The sequence below is a fragment of the Camelus ferus genome, chromosome 13 (assembly GCF_009834535.1).
Source record: "Camelus ferus isolate YT-003-E chromosome 13, BCGSAC_Cfer_1.0, whole genome shotgun sequence".
Classification (NCBI taxonomy): domain Eukaryota; kingdom Metazoa; phylum Chordata; class Mammalia; order Artiodactyla; family Camelidae; genus Camelus; species Camelus ferus.
In genome coordinates, this window is record NC_045708.1 from 14,318,847 (window position 1) to 14,340,713 (window position 21,867).

General features: G+C 34.8%; 1 protein-coding gene across 12 annotated transcripts in view; it reads right to left on the reverse strand.

Annotated features, from left to right (window-relative positions):
- Positions 1 to 21,867, reverse strand: part of EIF4G3 (eukaryotic translation initiation factor 4 gamma 3) — a 319,236-nt gene that overhangs the window by 100,132 nt on the left and 197,237 nt on the right. For 7 of the 12 annotated variants that reach the window (XM_032495372.1, XM_032495370.1, XM_032495367.1 and 4 more), the window contains 2 exons: positions 12,573 to 12,732; positions 5,939 to 6,778 (listed from right to left, as the gene is read on the reverse strand). In XM_032495372.1, the coding sequence (XP_032351263.1) occupies positions 5,939 to 6,778; positions 12,573 to 12,732 (1,000 nt within the window). The remainder of the gene's footprint in view (positions 1 to 5,938; positions 6,779 to 12,572; positions 12,733 to 21,867) is intronic. The other 5 variants (XM_032495371.1, XM_032495368.1, XM_032495363.1 and 2 more) reach the window with 2 other exon arrangements.

Here is a 21,867-nt window from a genome sequence, read left to right on the forward strand (position 1 = left end):
GCTAATGCTTTTCCCAAGACATGTGGTAATAAATAAACAAAAACTTACTTTGGGAGGACTTGCCCTCAATCTACATCCAGAAAAGTCTAGCTGAAGATAAGTTCATAAAGAAACAATGCACTGTGAGCAAAGTCACAGTCACAAGACAAAGATTAGAAACCTCTCTCTGCCAAAAGAATTTCAAATAACAGTTTTATAACAAATAGAAATAATAAAAAAAACCCACTATTATTTTATAAGGTGGAAAATTTCATGTTACACAATATGCATGTTACATAGTATATACATTGATGAAATAGTACAAAATGAATTTCTGAATGAGTGAAAAGCATTTTTTCCACAAGTTTTGAAATTCTCTCTTCTTCCCCACCAACTATAAACTATAACAAAAATTCCTAAGACTGCAAGAAATAATTCAATTAATACAGATTTTTGCACATTTAATTACTGAAATGATCATACGAATCAAGTAATCAAAAGTATGGCCCATCTCTGAGGCTTTTCAGAGTACACTGAAGATAAATACACAATTCTTGTTTTATTAGGCTTGCTCTTCAATTCCTAAGCATCCAGAATTGCTACATTTTGCTCCAGTCAGAAATATGATCTAGAATAGTTGCAAGAAAATGTTTTCCAGCAGCAGTAAGAGAAGGGACTATATCCCTTATGTCTAACTTAATTACTGCTTTAAACAAGTATCTCCACTACTCCGTATTTCTATGCATCACACCTGTCGAAAGCAAATGGTTTCTGAAGTCAGCTTTAAAGTATTTCATCCTCAGGGAAAAAACAGTAAGAACTATTCTCAAAAGTCAACAACAAAAGAGTGATATCAAACCCAAACTTATGATTTAATAACCTCTCAAAGTAAATAAGGTACAGTAAACAAGTAAGTGCAAATAAGACCTGAACATGACAATTTCAGGTGATGATGAATTAATTTTCATTGTTAACTTTTGTAGCAATAACATTAAAACTATACAGAAATAAGAGGGTCAAGAATGTTTCTGGTAGCTTTACAATTTAAAAAATGCTAGTGGTACAAGGGTTCTTGAGGTTAATTTACTTCAGATTTTGAAGAGCGTAAGATATAAAGGGAAATTAAAGAACTTCTAGTTTCTATAAAACACAATTATAGGTTAAAAAAAATCATGAAACTAGAAAAATGCCAGGACATTTTACTTCCTGACATCGCCAACCTCTACCTTATTCCCAGTCATGCAAAAGACAGTCGTTTCTTTTAGCTATCCTCTGGTCTACCGCTGAAGAAATCTATATTCTTTTACTAAGGTGCTGGTGACTCGTATTACTAATTCCAAGAGTATTAGCAATTCAAAAAAAAAGTACCATCGCATAAAGATTACTTAACTCCAAAATCCGTTTGTCCATTTCTCCCTGGGCATTGTCTGGCAACAGCAGGCCAACAAAGTGACAAACTGCTAAAAAGAATGAATGAGTATTTTTCTGGTCAAGATGGCACAGTAGTAGGACCACGAGTGCGTCTCTCCTTGAGACTACAACGAAACCACAACTGACTGCTAAACAACCACTGAAAAAAAGACTAGAACCTAGCAAAAAAAGATCTTCAACTGGAAACATAAAGAGGAAACCACAGCAGGATGGTAAGAGGGGCGTGCTCGCAATATAATTGGGCCCCATACCCCTGTTTGGGGGGTGGAGGGGCGACCCACAGCTGAAGAATAATTAAGTAGCAGAAGCCCTCCCACAGGAGTGAGAGTTCTAAGTCCCACATCAGGCTCCCCAAGCCTGGGGTTTTGGCTTTGGGAGGAGACCACCCTAGGACACATGGTTTTGAAGGCCAGTGGGGCTTAGCTCCAGAAGCCCCACAGGACTTGGGGAAACAGAGACTTCATTCTCTTATGAAGCATACACAGAATCTTGAGTGTGCCAGGTCCAAGGGCAGAGGCACTGATGTCAAAGGAACCTGGGCCAGACCTGCCTGCTGGTTTTAGGTCTCCTGGGGATGTAGGGGGTGGCTGCAGCTCACCCAGGAGACAGAAAAGCTGGTGGACATTCCCGGAGTGTTCATCTACATGAGCCTTCCTGGAGGCTGACATCTTGATTGGATCATTAGCACCAAGACCTAGCCCCACTCAACAGCCTTTAAGGGAAGCCTCAGGTCAAACAACATACTGGGTGGGAACACAGCCCTAGCCATCAGCAGACTTCCTAAGCCTCTAAACAGGGCCCTACCCACCAGAGGTCCAGGATCAAGCTTCACCAGCAGTGGGCAGGCACCAGCTCCTCCTACCAGGAAACCTGCATAAGCCTCTAGTTCAGCCTCATCCACCAGGGGGCAGATACCACAAATAAGAAAACAATTCCAAAGCCTCTGGAAGGAACCCACAAACATAGGCCAGACTGTACACTGGGACTGGCTGGACCCTGGCCCTTGGGTGCCAAGAGAGGAGTGTACTGCTGGGACGCACAGCACATCTTCCACAGGGAGCCACCCCTACAAGGTTAAGAAACGTAACTAACCCACCTAAAAATATAAATAGAAAGATAGACAATACGAGATGGCAGAGGAATATCTATCTCCCAGGGCAAGGCAGAAGATAAAATCCCAGAAGAAGAAGTAAATGATGAGGAAATAGGCAATTTATCTGAGAGTTTAGAATGATGATGGTAAAGATGTTCAGAGAACTCAAGAGGAGTATAGATCCACAGAGTGAAGTTTTTAGCAAAGAGTTTGGAAAACATAAATACCCAGAGTTGAATAAAATCACTGAAATGAATAACACACCAGAAGGAACCAAGAATACACTAAACAAGGCAGAAGAACAAATCAATGAGCTAGAAGACAGATTAGAAGTCACTACTGCAAGAACAGAAAAAAGAAAAAAGAATGAAAAGAAAGGATAGTTTAAGAGAATTCTGGTACAACATGAAGCACACTAATATTCGCATTACAGGGGTCCTAGAAAGAGAAGGGAGAAAGGACCTGAGAAAATCTTTGGAGATAATGACTGAAAACTTCCCCAACTTGGGAAAGGAAACAGTCACCCAAATCTGGGAAGTGCAGAGTTCCACACAGGATCAACCCAAAGAGGAACACACCAAGGCACATAGTAATCAAATTGACAAAAATTAAGGATAAGGAGAAAATATTAAAATTAGCATAAGAAAAGCAACAGATAATATACAAGGGGACTCCCATAAGATTATCAGCTGATTTTTCAGCAGAAACTCTACAGGCCAGAAGGGAGTGGCATGTTATATTTAAAGTGATGAAAGGGAAAAACTTACAACCAAGAATACTCTATCCAGCAAGGCTCTTGTTCAGAGTTGATGGAGAAATCAAAAGCTTCAGATAAACAAAAGCTGAAAGAATTCAGCACCACCAAACCAGCTTTACAACAAACCGTTAAAGGAACTTCTCTAGTCATCAGACCATAAGAAAAGAGAACAACAACAACAAAAAACAAATAGAAAAACAATGAAAAAAAGACCTACAAAAGATTGCTTTGGTAGTTCAGGGTCTTTTATGGTCCCATATAAATTTTGGAATTGTTTGTTCTAGTTCTGTGAAAAATGTCGTGAGTACTTTGACGGGCTGCACTGGATCTACAGGTTGCTTTGGGTAGTACAGCCATTTTGATAATGTTGATTCTTCCAATCCAAGAGCACAAGTTATCTTTCCATTTCTTTATATCATCTTCAATTTCCTTCATCAAAGTTTTAGTTTTCAGAGTATAGGAAACCTCCTTGGTTAAGTTTATTTCTAGATATTTTGTTGGAAATGTTTATGCCAGTTATAAAATTCTGGTTTTTGAAGTGAAAAAAAAGTGAATGAAGGGCTGCAAATGGCAAAATATCCTTCTTTCTTATGGGTGAGTTGTATTCCATATACATATATATATGTAGGTGATGCTACATTAAAAAGAAATTATGTTGAATTTGGAAGAATACAGTACTTTGAGAGAGATACATATATACATGTGTGTATATATACAGTGCATCTTCTTTATCCATTCATCTATCAATGTGCAAGGATGCTTCCATATCTTGGCAATTATAGAGAATGTTGCTGTTAATAGTGAGGTGTATGTATTTTTTGAATTAATTCTTATCTTGTGGTTGGCTTTATTCCTTTAATAACTATGTAAGTTTAAAAAGCTAAAACTCTTAACTGCTCTTAGAAACAATGAATAGTACCTATACGTAAATTTTTTTAAAGTGTGCAGTATACTGTATATATGTATTTACATGCAATATACCGTGTATATGCAGTCAAACTGTAACAATTTTACCTAATAAAATTGAAAAATGAAAAAAAGAATGAATGAATGTTAGGGATGAGTGGAAACAGAACTTTAGTGCAGGATTTTGCTTTACACTTACTTCAGTTCTGAGGTATGGTCTGTATCTTTGACGAGTATTCCCAACGCCTGTTTGGGTTTTTTCCTGCTTTTTTTTTTTGTTTTTTAAACATCTGTCTTCAATAGCTTCTTCTATTTTTAGAACTACCACATCACTAGTTGTTGAATGACAACTGACAGGTGGGTAAATTAAGGGGAAAAATGAAAGGTAGAACAAATTACTGTTCTCCAGCAAATGTTCTCTGGGTGGGTGGAGGAGATTCACCTGCAGCCACACCAAAACTAAGATTGTTTTTTCACAGAGTTACAAAAAAGTCCCAGGTCATTGCCCCACCAAGGAAGAAGATTCCTAAAACAGTGATGACACTGATGAAGACTGATATTTATGGAGGCCAGTCTGTTGAGAAAATAGGTGATTTACAAACATTTATGATAAATTTTTCCCAGTTCCAACTTGCATTGCTTGCTTTTCTGTTCTGGTTCACTGTGGAACTAGATGTTCTACAGTTCCAAGGAATCAAACACCTGCCACAGACCTTCATGAGGAAATTACCTCAAGAACTGAGCTGGGTGGGAAAGCCACATCTTAAAAGTAGGGATCAGGTTTTTGATTTGTCAAGTTTCCCTGTCTATTAGATAGGTCAGAATAGGCAATAAATACGGAGGATACTGGCGACTAAATCATCCCCAATGTATATCTAGATCAATTGCTGGGGGAGCACTCATTTATCAAATTGCACAATTTAACCTGACAGGTATACAGAGAGTAAAGTATATAGCGTATGGCAATATTTTAGAAGACGAGCTATGTTAACTTATTTAAAGCCAAATTCTTATGGACTACGGACTCAAGAATAGTTGACAAACCTTAGATAACTTTTGATTAAAATTATTAAAACCTAATGGTTAGATTCAAGATTCTAGGTGATGCTACATTAAAAAGAAATTATTTTGAATTTGGAAGAACATAGTACTTTGATAATACTAATGATAAAGTAGTAATAGTAAAACGAATATTAGGAAGGATGAAACTTTAAAATGAAAAAGTGGAAAAGTATTAAACTTATCTGTGAGTTGATTAGAGAGGGCACTTTCATTTTTCAGAACTGATTATAAACCTCTGACATTCTGATTGCTATTTTCCTTAATCCAAGATTAAAGAATAGGCCTTGAATAGAGGAATTCTTTTAAGTTTAGGATACCAGGCTTTAAAATTCTGAGAAGACAGGATTAGGGACTATAGACCATGATGGTTTTGATTGGTTTCCAGCCCCAAAGCAATAAAATTAACCACCATGGAACAGATTCAAATGAACGAGGCAAAAAATAAAATTAAAAACAAAAAACACATGTACAGTGACATATACCTTGGACGCATTTTGTATATTTGAAATTTCATTTGCATTTTTAGACAATGGAGTAACTCTTTGCAGGATGCACTAAAACATAAACACACCACTGAAGAAATCAGACTAGGAATTTCAGCATTCATTTGATGTTTCTGGAAGTCAAGGAAAGTAGCTGATTAAAAAATAACTCAAACACTGCTTCTTTTTCATGTTCAGCAAACATAAGATAATAGTAAAACAGCTTACCTGGGACAGGGCTCTTTCTTGAACTTAAATTCTGAGAATCCACGATCTCTTCTGTTTGCCCATCTGCTTCTACCTCTATTTTGTTCTGAATCTCTTTTGGATCTTCACTAAGGCAAGTTCTTATGCTCTCGTCCTCTTCTAGCACTCTCTGGACTGTGGTGGGAGCATTAGCAGTACTAGCATTAGTGGTGGCAGCAGGAACAATGACTGGTATGGAAGGAGGAGAAGCTGGAGGAGTTGGAGGAGACGGAGAAAAGGAGGGAACTGTGGAAGGGGTGATGGGAGTTGGAACACACTCCACTTTCATTTCTTCTGGGGTATTTTCCAGAATCTCCAATTCAAGAGTCAATGGCAACACCTCCTGCTTTACTACTTCCACAATGCTCTCTGTGACTGGTAATTTTTCACTAACTCCATTCACTTCATTAATTAGGTTAGTACTAGAAATCAGTGGAATATCATTAGGTGCTACACTACAAGATTTCTTGCATATATCATCATCAATTTCATCTGTTGGTGAAGGATCTGATGCTTCTGTGCAAGATGTGGGGCTGGATATAGGAACTGTGTCTTCTTTTGAGGAAGAGAGTTCACATCTGTCCTCCATAGCAGTGGTGAATATTGGTTGGCTACTAAGAGCAGCAGAGGTGGACGAAGCAATTGTACTTCGAGCAATTGGAGAAACAGTGGTAGGTGATGGAGGCAGGGGAAGCTCTGGTATGGATTCTACTGCAGTAGTCTCAGACCTCTGGCCTGCTTGTTCTTTCTTCTCTCCACTAAGGACTAGCCTAAGGACTGGGGAAGGAGACTTTAACACTGGATCTGGTTTTGGCTTCTCTTCTGGGGAAGAAAAAATTGAAAGAGTTTTAATAATTCTTGGATCAGAGATTATACTGTATTACTTTGGGCCAATTCTTTTAATCTCTTATACTAAAATACGGGCAGCAGAGGACAGATCAAAATATCACTTATTTTGCCAGTCCAAAAATACTGTCATATTTTCTTTTCTAGTTATACCCACTATTAGCTGACTTCCAATACATATACAGTTTACTTTGGAGTCTTACTCCAAGGAATTAATTCACCAAATGATTATGTCAATGCTATGGAAAAGCTCATCAAAACTGAAACTAAATCTAAACCACTTTGGGGGTGCGAATGGGGCTTTTCTTTAAGGTAGAGACCTTCATCTGTAGAAAATTTTTCTACCAAGGATGCACGACAGTGACAGGACTGGCCAGTACAAGGGCAAATAACTGGAGATTAAATTATTATAGACTGATATTTTTTATTCTAAGTATTTCTGTATTTGGGGGATTTTTTTAAAATAAAGAACATGCATAAAAAACTGTTTCAAGAAAAACTATCCTGGTGTCATTTATTCTAGATGAAATTTATTATCAGTGAAATCAAGTTCCTGAACATAAAATTTTATTCATTCCTTAAGAGGCTTATAACAACAATAATGCTAAGGAATAAAAATGGAAATTTACCTTGTCTCTTCAATTATAAAAAAAATTCTTTAATGAGAAACCAAAGCTAACATTCAGATAATCAAGTCCATTTTAAAAACACTTAACATATACGCTTGAAATATTTCAGAATAATACATAAAATGTGTGTGTTTATACACAAGAATCAGAGCAAGAGTGAGAAACATAAATCGATAATCATAATAAAGGTAACAGAAAAATGAAAGGGATGCAAACTCATAAAAATTTCTGTATTTTAAAATTCCAGATTAACTGATATGTGATTCATGTCTGGGAAGATGAAACCAAAGGAAATTTAGGCTGGTTTCTAGCCTTGTGCTTCTGTAGCACAAAAATCAGGCTCCAGTGGAAAAGCAGATATTCATGAGTATGTTCATTAAATGCAAACAAAAATTTTAAGCACTGCTAAAAAACAATCTAAACTGAAAAGGAGTTTACTTTCTCTGTCAGAAGTCTTTATGCACCACTGAAAATGAGTCTTTACAGTAAATTTTAGTTAAGTAAGTGTGTCAAAGAAAAATATCCATTAACAAGATAAACAGATGGTAAATATTACCATTAAACTGTTAAAGGCTAACTCATTCACGGCAACTACTTTTACTAGTTTTAAAATTCACTTTAATTTATAGCCTTTGAGGCCAGTGCTTCTTAAATTGAACTCTGCCTATTTACTGTAATGGAGAAATAAGATCAATAGGCTCTCAATGCCAAATCCCTCAGACTAAGTTGCCAGGGCAAGAGACAAAACATTTCAGAGAAATACATCTATGATATGTATTACATATATGTGACACATATAAAATAAATATGCACTCATTAAAATATCCCTGATGAAAATAATTTCCAACTCACTGGAGTAACTGCTACATGGGTTACCTACATTACAAGGTATCACTGTGAGAGCACATCAGAATATTACCCATTGTGACCACTGAATGAAACCTAGACATATTAAAATAAACAATAGAAAATAGAAATTCTCACATTAACAATCTAGTAAGAGCATGCTGATTCAATTATTAATTTTGGAAAATAATATTCCTGATACTAAAAAATAAAAAAAAGCAGATCTAGGACTGAAACTTCTATGCACTCTTAAGAAATATCTAACATTAAGAGAAAATTAGAAACAAAAAATGTAATTATTTTGAGAGCACCTTATTCTGAAACAAGTCCTTTAATTAATTCACTGAAGTTTTAATACAGAAAGCTCAAATGTGTAATAGAGTACATCTAAATAAAGAACAGTGATTTTATTTCTCTAAGCACTTTTTCTATTAAGAGTATGCTTTGCAGAGCCATAATAGTTTTAAATCTAATCTACTGCATTAAAAATGCTTATACCTTTTGTTATCTTCAGGACTTGTGGGAATTTCATTTTTAAGAATTTTTTTAAGGAAATAATCATTCAACAATAAGCAAAGATTAAAAAAATAAGAAAAGATAGAGGTCTGGAATATTTAAGGCCAACAATATTTGTAACAGCCAAGAAAAAGAAAAAAAAGAAAAAAACAATGTCTAATAATGAGGGATTTACTGTAGAAATGATGGCCTGGGCACATAAAGGTATACAATCATTTAAAATAGGCTTTTAGAAGGGTATTTAATGATATGGGAAGTTGTTTATTATAAAAGACATGTTTCTTTCAAAAGCAGGGCACAAAACTGATGTGGAGCATAAAACCTACAGGTAACAACAAAAACAAAACATAATACTAACATATATGCGCGTGGGAAAGTCTGGAATTACATGCAGTTTTTTTTTAACAATGGTTCTGAATAATGAGATAAGAGAAAAATTTTCTTTCCACTTATCTGTAGTTTCTATAATGGATGTCATATTTATAAGAAGGAAAAAACTGCTCCCTTTTATTCTCATATAGTGATGGAACCAACCTTCTAGACAGGTGCCTTTTGGTTGTCAGGAGCCTCACATGACAGAGAGAGTATTACTATCATTTAATGGGGAAAGACCAGGAATGCTAAGCATCCTGCAATTTGAGGGACAGTCTCACTTGATAGGGTACTGTCCTAAATTCTAAAGAAGCCCCAACTGAGCTACCCTGGTAAAAACAGAACAGAACATCATTCCCTGAATACTTATTCTACATCAAGTGTTTTCAAAAGGTAGTAAAGATAAAAGACTAAGGCACAAATAACTTTTATTTGTATTTAATTACCCAACCATACTCTCAATATACTGGGCTAATACACTTTTTCAAATACCAGACAACAATCATTTAAGCTATGTCTATACACCATCAACACCAACTGAAGATTTTAATTCAGTCAACAGTCTTTCTATAGACCAAGCTGAGGTCTTCCCTGTATCTTTAGAAAGTACTAAAACAAATATGGCATATCTGTCTGGAAACTTTGTCTTCGTGTAACCATTCCAGTTATTCACATCAAAAATTGAGAAAATCAGAAGCTTAATTATGGCAGCTAACATTTACTAAGTCCTTAATATGTGCCAGGAAAATGGGTCAAATACCATATATAGTGTCCTTAGAATCACCAATGGTATAAAATCTATTATGTTCCTGCCTTATAAGACCTGACTCTGAAAGATTTTTAGTTCATCCTCTAAATCTGCACTTTTCCAAGTGTGGTCTGGGGACCCTGGGGGTCCTGAGACTCTTTCAGGGAGTGAAAAAGTAAAATAAAATAAAGCAAACTATTATGTTCCTATTTTACAGATGGGGAAACTGAAGGTTTTAGAGATTAAGTCATAGGTTCAAGGTCATATAACTAGCAAGTGCTAGAACCTGGAAATGATTTCAAATCCTAAATTCTTACAATGTGGTGGGGGGCTTATGGAAAATGAAGTATTTAGGTGAATCAAGGTAGTAGAGGACTTTGGGGCTAACATGGATCTGTGACCCAGTGCAAACCCTCAGTAATGACAACGCCACTGAGAGAGAAAAACCAGTCTGCAGAATGCAGAACTTATTGTTTCTGGTGATAACACAGCAATCTTTGAAAACAGCACATTTTTGTATCCTACTTTAATTTCAAAAGGAATATATAGTTAAAAGGAAGTTTTTCAAAAATATCTTAACTGTAAAAAAAATTCCCTGAAAACTGGTGAACCCTTTCTAATATTATTTGAATTACACATATTTAGTTTAAAAAAGAAAACTACTCTGAAAACTATCCGATACATGGAGAAGCTATACGCAGAACTAAAAATAGAAATTAGAATTACTGAGTTTTCTGGATAATAGTTGCTATTAAGAGGAAGACAGCAGTAGTCCCCAAAAGTTACTTATAAGCTCTAGGAAATATACTTAAAATGGAAGGTTTTTTTTTCATCAAGGTAATGCAAAACATTTCCCAATTCACCTATATCTTATCAAGTATCAGTATGAAATGTTGATTTTATTATTCAAATTTCCACTGAGGAATAAAAAACTGAGAGGAAATGAAGAATTCTGCATTCCTCCTTTTGTAAATCAAGGCCTGAATATGAGAAGATGTAGGTGTCTCCTAACTTCAGCAGATCAGAGTTATCATCATCACGACATATTATGAATTCTTTGTACTGTGACCCAGCTATGAGGAAGGTCAGCATAAAGAACTCTCTGCATAGTAAGTATTCAATATGTTTAGGATAATTCTAACTAGCAAAAAGGATGCAACTGTGCGAAAGTAATAAAGTAAAGTTTTGAAGGGGATACCCTGAAAATACTCCACTCAGACAGAAAACATTCTGAATTTTGACTCAAAACTGCTTGATCACGGGGTAGGAAGTGGTCTTCCATAATATTTATGAACTGCACTCCTGCAGGGTGAATGGCTTTAATATTAAAAAATTTAGCTTTAAGCATGTATGAGTCTCTAACTCTGAACACTGCTGAAAAAAGTATTCGACAGTGTAACTGTTAGAAGCATGCCAGATCAGAATTCATTACCTATCTTGTGGTTTAAAACTACTTCGTAAAACAAAATTTGGGACTTGTCTCTCCTCAAGTTTACTAAATTCCTGAATATGCAAGGGAAAAAACACCTTATTTTCTTTGTATGCCATAAAAAAATTGAAACCATACATTAGGTGTTTATAAGCATGATTGACTTGCAGCCCAGTTTAAAAAAAACAAAACAGTAATACTAAATACCTTCACTTTGATTATGTGTCAATTTCTGAGTGCTTTTTAAAGAATAATTTTTAGAAAGTATAGAAAGCAAACATCAGCTAAAGAATATTAAGGTGTTTGCAGGAATAAATAATTCAAGAAAACAAAAAACACATGATTTCTACTCATTCTTAGAATGAAGTCAGAAACATTATAAAAGCATTGTCAAAGTCACTTGCTTCTCCACGTGCCTAGTGAGCACTGTCTCCCAATTTTAGCTAAGGTCAACCTAAATCCAATTAGGGAAGAAAAGGAGGCTGTAACATTCCACCTTCTGGCATGAAATATCCCTTAAAGTTTTCTATTTATAATCCAAAAGGCAATATGTGCACTTATTTTACCAAACATTGGCACTTCACGTTCAAGGTCAACAGTAGAGACTTTAGTATGATTCCTGCATCAATAATAATGGCTAAAATTTACTAAGTGTTTTTTGAATGCTAGGCATGTCCCCACAACAACCCTGTGAGGTAGGTATTCTTCATTCCATTCTGCAGGTGAGGAAATTAAAATGTACAGCATAATGACTCATCAAGACCAAACAATGCATGATGGAGCCAGGATTTAAACTCAGTACTATCACCAACTGAGCCTACAGAAGCCAAAGTTTTAAGAAGAAACATTTTATGTTTTTAAAAACAAGATATACATGAATATGTTGAATATATAAATAAAACTGTTGTTCTTTTAAAGCAATTATATACATCGACTTATTCCCCCCAATTTGTTCCAAAAGAAATAGTTTAAGGCAGCTAAGCTTTTACCTATAAATATATATTGACAGTGGGGCATTAATAATGTGTAAAAAAACATTTCTAATCATCCATACTTTACTTTCTTAGAAGAACACTTTGGTTTTTCACCTCAAAGCTTTGTTTAACAGTGGGTACCTAAATAATCCTCAGATGTTTTATTCTTACTCTTAAATGCTGAGGGCAATGTAATTAATTTAAAAAAGGGAAGGGGAACTAAAGGTAAGAGGGAGGAAAACAGTCATACACAAACCTTGCTTCTGGTCGCTAGCTGCAGTGACAGGGGTGCTGGCAGCAAGATGAGCGCTCTCCACAGTCCCATAAACCACAGGGCTGTGCTCGGGGACCTGGCTGGGCAGCTGCTGGGATTTGAAGTACAAAAAAGGGTGATAATGAGCGTGCGAACATAAAAACTAGCAACATGGAACCCAAGCAAGTGGGGAAGACAAAGTAGGGCAGGAGATCACAAAATTGAAAATAAATAAATAATAAATAAATAAATAAATAAATAAATAAATAAATAAATAAATAAATAAATAAATAAATAAATAAATAAAGGAAAGCAAGGAAAAAATATATAGGACAGTTTAAATTCAAAAAGTACATGGGAAGACAAGGAAGAAAACGAAAAGAGGCAGCAGGAAAGGGGAAGGAAAAGAGATGATTATTATTAACCACAGCAAGAGAAGACAGCACAGCAATCGTTAGTACAATGCTTTCTCCAGTGTTCCTTCTAAGGACAGACTTTCAACCTACCAATAGGTGTCATGTCTGAGAGGGAATTTAGTATCTTCCCAGTCAAAGACCAAAGGGACTTGGTCAACTTCATTTATAAACTACCTAGCAAAGTAGTTCATCTAGCAGTTGTCAAAAGCAGGAAAAACAAAACATGATAGGTTTTAAAACCAGTTACTGATCAAGAAAACAACAGTGAGGGGTGATTCTTGTCACTTGTCCATGTAACCACATAGGTGTAATGCAATTTGGAAAGACTTTAAGGGCACTTTCACCTTAAGATGTCTTTAGATTCTGGGTCAAGGATGGTATCTTTTCAGAGTCAGAAATCTAAGTAAAATACCTCGATTTTCAGAGCTAAGAGGAAATTCTCATTTTCATTCAACCAGTATATGGAATCAAAAATGCCCATCAGAATTGTAGCCGAGTAGGTTGAAAAAATTGCAGCCATTGTTCAACTTAGAGGGAACAAGAATTACACAAAATTACACAAGAAAGGACAAGAACATTCATTCTACATCACATTCCAGGTGGGTGTTTGCTCTGGATTTGAGCGTTACACAAAAGCCACACAACAAAGCAGTGTCTCTCCTCGGAGATCTAAGATCATTTTTTTTGATAGCTATGATTGCCTACGTTGAATTCTATCAGTGCTGTCAGAGCAGAGCTCCCTGCACAATTCTGATTTTTTTTTTTCTTGGAAAGGAGGGAGAAATTAATGTGTGCATAATTTGTATACAGGGCCACTTTAAAGTGGGAGTTAATGAAAAATATTTTCAAGTCAGTAAGGCTCACAAAGAGTAGGAATATAAAATTAAATATATCAGTTTAAACACCTATCACTTATGTCATTTAAATAATGCTTTTCACATTGTACAACATGCAGTTTACATAAGATTATATATGATGTACAGAGTAATAGATAGGAGTGGGGAAAACACTATTATTTCACATATTATTAGACCATGAAAAGTATTCATATTCCACAATTACTTCTAAATGAAGACTACTAAAATTATATTTCCATATATAAAAAAATGAAGAGTTACTGTTTTGAATCATGGCCAAATGGATAGAAGTACCGTGATTACTCTGAATCCTTAGTTCTAACAGGAAAAAAATTCTATTGTTAAAATTCAAAATTTAGGAAAGGTTCATAGCTGTAAGTGAAAATAACAGTCAGCCCTCTGTACCCACAGAAGTGCAACTCGTAGGTACACAGAGCCAATTGTACTAGCTACTTTATTTAAGGGACTTGAACATCCACGGATTTTGATATCTGCAGAGCTCCTGGAACCAATCCCCTGTGGATACCGAGGAACGACTGTAGGGACCCAGTTCAATTCTATGGCTGAAAACAGCTCTAGAACAAAGGAAAGATTCTATATTACTTAGCATTTATTAAATAGTTATCCACATATCCCAGGAAAGAAAGATCTGCAAATTGTGTCATTTACCTGAAAGAAAGAAAATATTAACTATTTCAATTGTGTAGGAAATTAATAACCAAAAAAAAAGGCGGGGCGGTAACTGCTGAAAGTAGATCACCGAAACAAACGGCATCCATGGTTAAGGTGAGATTTTTAAGACAGTAAAAGGCTACTGATACCTTTAAATCCGTACAGATTCGAGAGTTTCTCAATCTAAGATGAAAATACCTTTGATCATATTAGATAACTACACAGACATTTTTCTATTAAGAAAACCCTAGAAAGATTGTATGTATAAAGATTTATAAGAAAGGAGTGAGATAACATGTTGGTTAACTCACAATTCCAAATCCAAGTATCCAGTACATAGTTACATAGCCACAGAATGCTAGCAAAGTTCAGTTTCCTCAGCTGTAAAATGAAAAGGGATTGAAGATCCTACAGTGCATTTCAGCTTTAACATTCTCAAAGCCTCTGAAAGGACTAAGAAAATAACATATTAATATGTTGACAATATGAATTATTACTGTTTTAGATTTATTTAGGATAATCTCAAATTTTAGCTAACCTCTAATTTCATCTGCTCTCTCCTACTGAAATAACTGTAAACAATCTGTTATGAAGAAGGCCCTTACCTTTCCAAAGCACAATCATGGCTTATTTTACCTAACTGATGTCAGAAAAACCAAGAAACACACTTAATATTGTGAATCAAAACATCACATACAATGCTGTACACATTTTGATCCCTGTAAGGAAATGAAACCTATGGGTAGCTAGAGAACTTGGGTAACACGATCTATACTGTTGAGAATATATTTAGGGGATTTCAAAATCACTGCACTTCAGTCACTTTCACTACTGGTAGGAGCGAAAATTTATAAAAATCATTCTTGAAGGACAGTTGGTATCAAAATATAAAATAATAAAGATGCTCAAGAAGTCAGAGCTAAAAGGTTAGGCTTGACTTGGTGACATCACATTGTTGCAATCATAGTTATGTCAATGCTAAATTCTCTCCTCCACATCAAACTTCAAAATCAAAGCTCTGACTGGCAGAAGAAAAAACATTTCTCACTTTTCAAATACAATGATAAGGAAGCTTATTTAAAGTATGGCAAGATATTAGATACTTGATAGTATCTGAGAAGTGAATTTCCTTTATAAATTCTACTTGAGCATCTACTCTGTTGAAGATTTACATATTAAATCTGAAGTACTGGCTTCAAAGGATAATGGTAGATTTAGGCCCAAACACTGGAAGATCTTTTAAAAAAAATAATAATAAAGTGTTAAACCAACAAGCAAAACAAGCAGCAAAATCTGGAATTGTCTTTAAATACTTCTTAGTACAATTTAAAATTCGTTTCTCTTTTTATAACCCACATTGTTTCTTACTCATCTCCTTGCTTCTGTCTTGCCTCTCTGCCTATTCTTTTTATCTATTTTTTTACTGAGATAGAATTGACATCTAAGGGGCCACCTTCCTTTACTATCTATTTTAAAGTTGTACATAATAGGATGCTTAAGTACAGAGGTAATTTTAGACAGGAGGCCACCAACAAGCAACTATGGTCCAGGGGTTACAGGCCTGTTTTTGAGCTACCCATAAAAAATGTTTTTACATTGTTAAATAGTTGGGGGAATTTTTGAAAAACAGCATTTCTTGATACATGAAAATTACAGGAAACTTATAAAGTTTTATTGAAACAGCCACAGCTAGTCATTTACATATCGTCTATGGCTCCTTTCATGCTACAATGGCAGAGTTTCAGTAGTGGTGAAAAGAGACTGTTGGCTGCAATGCCAAAATATTTACTACCTGGCCCTTTATAGAAAATGTTTGCTGACCCCTATTACAATTCACGGAGAGCAAGCCAGAGAATCCAAAGAATTATACAAATGTAAGCAAGCTGCTGATGTAATTTACTATTATCATAAGAGGCTATTTGAATGCTTCACGTATTTCATCATTTATGTATAACTGATTTTTCAAAGTCCCGTTCAATGACTTGAAAATAATCACTGTAATAAATATCTCATGTGTTTAACATATATAAATCCTGGGGACAAACAAGTATCCCCCTCCAACTGAGAAACATTATAAAGATTAGGAAGTAAAATAGTAATAAATGACACCAGGAAAAAGGACTAAAAAATGCTTTCTTAAGTGGGAGAGAATTCTCCCACACTCATTCTTTAGAAAGTTGTGTACGTGTCTGTGTGTGTGTGTTACCCTCTGGTGTCTACTATGTATAAAACACTGAGAACCCACTAGTGACTAACAGAAAAATTCTTAGCTTCTGGAGCTTATACTCTTTCAAGGAAAACATTAAAGAATAACCCCCTGCCTCCCAACACACACACAGAGCAGAATATTATTCAACCATAAAAAAGAATGAAATCATGCCATTTGCAACAACATGAATGGACCTTGAGGGCATTATGCTAAGTGAAATAAATCAGATGGAGAAAGATAAATACCTTACAATCTCACTTATATAAATAATTTAAAAAAAAAAACCCCAAACTTAGAAATAAAAAGAACAGATTGGTGGTTGCCATAGGCAGGGGGTAGGGCTGGGAAAATTGGGTGAATGAGGTCAAAAGGTACAAACCTCCAACTATAAAATAAGTATCTCAAGGGAATGTGATAAACAGAATGGTGACTATAGTTAATAATAGTGCACTGCATATTTGAAAGTTTTGAGAAGACAGTAGATCTTAAAAGTTGTCATAAAAATTTTTTGTAACTCTGTATGGTGATAGCTGTTAATTAGATATTGTGTAACAACTTTACAATATATATAAATATCAAATCATTATGTTGTACACCTAAGACCAATGTAATGGGATATGTCAATTCTATCTCAATAAAAAAATAAATAAAAAGAATAGACAGAGAGGCAAGACAGAAGCAAGGAGATGAGTAAGAAATTTACTGTTGTTCAGAGGTGAGATCCAGGTGGTTTAGAGAGTAAGAGTAGCAGCAGAGGTGGTGAGAATGAGCCAGACAGGACTTGCTGATATCATGGTTGTGGAATATGAAATAAACATTTAAAGATGACTTGAAGATGGTTTATTATCTGAGCAAGTGAAGTATATTGTGGTATAATTTACTGAAAACAAACAAAGTACCAGGGGAGCACACCAAACACCTCAAGAAATAGTAACAGGGTTCACAAACTCAAATGCCTTTATAAACAAATAGGTGGCCTAAATATGTGATTCAAAAAGGTATAAAATAATAATAGAACAATGTAACAAACTAAAGAATGAACACCCAGGTTAAAGGCATTCAGATTGATGAAAATGTATTTTTTTCTTTAAACATGAACCTGATAAAACATACATCTGCAATAGAAAGCCTCTTCCTTGAATGCAAAGAAAGATTGCTAATGTGTCCGGAATGATGAGGGAAACCCAGACACTCAAAGTAAAAGCTGTCAGGCTAAACTAGAGGACTTAAAATGACTTTAAAGTTCCAGTGGGCGGGGAGCAGGGGGAGAAGAGATGATAAACATTAATAACACACTTTAAAAGATGAGAATAATGTGGATGGAATTTACTCTAAAATAGTAAAAGATATTATAAAGCTATAGTATTTAAGATAGTATAGTAACACTACTAAAACAGATCAATAAAATATAAAGGTCCAGAAACAGACCCAGGTACATATGATAGTTCAGCAAATAATCAAAACAACATCTAAAAACAAGGAGGCAATGAAGAACTATTCAATAAATAATACTGAAACAGAGACAAGCCATTCAGTTTAAGAAAAAAAAAAAAGAAGAAAAATAGAAAAGCAGGATCAAAAACTTATGTCTACATCAAAATTAATTCCACATCAAAGATAAAAGAAAAATAATCAAACCTAAATACTAGAAGAAAATATACATTAGTTTTATTATCTTGGATGGGAAAATCTTTCAAAGTATGAACCCCAAATCGTAAGTTACTTAGGGAAAAACAAATCTGTGAATACTAAATTGGGAGTTTGGGGTTTGCTGATACTACTAGATACAAAACAGTTAAACAGCAAGGTCCTACTGTATAGCACAGGGAACTATATTCAATACTGTGTGATAGCCTATAATGAAAAAGAATATGGAAAGGAATACATGTAGATATATATGTATAACTGAATCACTATGCTGTACATCAGAAATTAACACAACATGGTAAATCAACTATACTTTAATAAAAAAAAATTTTTAACTTCTACGTCATAGAAGGCACCATTAACAAATTTAAAACACAATCACCAAACTAGAAAAAAAAAATTACATATAGTAAAGGGAGACCTTTAGCATTTAAAGAATGCTTATACATCACAGAAAAATCATCACCCCAAAAGAAATATGTACTAAAGACATGAATAGGTAATTCATACACATACACACACACAAGTAACTAGTGAACATCAAAATTCTTAACTCCACAAATCAATAAATAAAAATTACATGAGATGGTTTTTAAATCTATCAAATAAGCAATAATACAAGGAAAGGGGTATTCCCTTATATACCGTTATTGGGAGATGAACTGGTACATTTCTAGAGGGTAAGTAACAACACCATAACCCAAAATAAGTACACAAAGTTGTTCATCATAGCATTGTTACTATTAGTGACAAACAAGAAAGAACAGAAATACACATCAGTTAAATAAACTAGGGTACATCCAAACAAAGAAATACCACACAGCCATCAAAAATTACAATACCTATAGTCAAACATGAGTATTTCTGCAAGATCACTGAAAAAAATAGTACTTATAAAATGGCATGAACCCAACTATATTAAATTATAGGCATGGAGATAGATACACACAAACACACACACACACGCACTAAAAGATGTATGGAAGGATATTCACCAAAAAGTTAACACAGTTAACTCTCAGTAATAAGATTTAGGGTTAAAATTTTTCCCTTATGACTCTTCCAATGAAGATTTTTAATTTTTATACATGCAAAACTAAAGTCATTCTAATTTTGAAAATATACTTTTAATAACAGACATAAGACTGAACCTGACAGTTTCTTAAAATCTCTTCCAACACTTCTTGTGATCCCCTACAACTATAAACATCACAGTTGCTAGATGAGTATGAGATGCAACACCATTGTTCAATGTCTGACTGGCAGTAGGTGGTAAGGGATAGGAATTTTACTACACATGCAAAAATTCAAGGCATACTTTATAAGTAGAATTCAGATTTAATGTATCTAAGGTAAAGTCATACCACTAATAATAACTAAGGCTTTCACAAAATTTGGTGAAGACTCATAAAAAAAAAACATAGCTCAAGTAAAAATAAAGAATCATTTAAAAAAAAAATACTGAAAATACACTTGCTCCACTGGCTTCCAAGATAAGGTATCTCAAAAGTGGCTTTAAGTCAAATTTTGTTTCTTGCTTTAGGAAATTCCAACAGGCACTGAAGCTGGAGACTCTTGGTTTTATTAAAAAACTCAGGACATTTTTACAAAATCCTGTTGGTGACAGACCTGATAAAATCAACAACCCTGCTCTACACCTCTAAGTAGGGCCCTCTCTATAACCGTCCATGTAGAAACTCATTTTAAACAATGCAACTGCTGTCAGCAAGAGTTCATCATGACGTTTCATTAAAAACCCCTGAGAGAGTCCACCTCAGCTTAGTTATCTGTTCAAAGTTTACAGGCTTTCTAGGCTACTGAAAAGCACCATTTTTAAGTCAAAGGAGGTTACTAATGAAAAATGATTTAATTAAAGATGAAGAATGATGTGATTTAATTCAATAACCACTGTCTTTATTGTAGACATCACTTTAAAAAATCAATTCCTATATGCTTCAAGGTAGAGAATATTAATTCATCAGTGCCTATGACTAAGATGATAAAATGACATTTTAAAAATTAAGACTAGATTTATATACATTACATAGGTGTATCCAAATTCTTTATGCAGAAACTTACCTACTTATTGTACATATTACTTACAAAATGAGTATTATCATCTAAACTTTAGAACCTAACTGTAATTAACTATTACTGCTAACACTATAAAATGAACTAGGTAACAAATGGCGATGATTTCCAGGTACCAAGTATATAAGAAGCTCTTCAAAAGACTGAATAATCTGCTGACTTTGGTCATTTGACCAAAAGACAGGAGAGGCTGTATCTTCCCTAAGATGTGCCATCAGTCAATAACCTTTTATCTGTCCCTACACTCTATGGCACGGGACTCTCTCCCAAGTTATAACTCTGCTTTATTATAAGTAATTCTTAAAACAGAAAAAAGAAAACAAAAGGGAGTAGGGAGAGAAAGGAAGGTATACAGTTCAGGAAAAAAAATTAAGTGATATAATATATAACCCCTTTGGAAGCAGGCAATTTTGGAAGCCTTGCCTCACTATCCACAGGGGATTGATTCCTGGACAGCCCACAGATACCAAAATCTTCAGACACTCAAGTTCCTTATACAAAAGGATGAAGTATTTACATATAACCTCCCACATACTTTAAATCATCTCTATATTACTTACAATACTTAATACGATACAAATGCTATATAAACAGTTTCCAGTGCATGGCAAATTCAAGTTTTGATTTTTGGAACTTTCTGGAATGTTTTTTTCTGAATATTTTTGCATTCTGTGAATGCAGAACCCACAGATAGGGAGGACTGTACAACACCATGCATTTATTTTTACCTTACAGGATCCCATAATGACTTTCAGGCAGCTAGCATATTTCTTTTTTTTTTAACATTTTTTTTTTATTGAGTTATAGTCATTTCACAATGTTGTGTCAACATATCTCTTAATATGAAAATTTTCCTTGTGCCTCATTGCTCTCAACAACAGATATATAGCTGAGAGATTCTGATGCTGAAGGAAAGTAACAAAAATATTTCCTTCTTTCCAACTTCAATATATAAGAACTAAAAGAGGTCTCTGAGATTACTTACTATAACCCCTCATTTTACAGATGAGAAAAATAGAAGTTTAAAGGGCTTAATGTTCTAACTCAAGGTCTAAGTGACAGAGTGGAGAGCAGCACCAGGCATCCCAGTACACTGTGATGTCCAGCCTTGCATCTCTGCCTGTGTACTGAGATCACCTGAATGGGCACATATGTGCACATTGTGTGTGTGTGTGTGTGTGTGTGTGTGTATAATATATCTGAGATACAAAATCTCAAGAAGTTACTCCAGAGAACATTTTAAAACTTAGGAGGCAGGACAATTTTAACTTCAGTCTACTCTTCAGGACAAAAACAGCAATAGCAAAACTTGTTTCTCTTCTCCATTCTCTTTCTTCAATGCAGTTTCTCTCAAGTAACTCTTCCTAGTATGATTGCTTGCCAAAATCAGACTCATTATCCCCCTT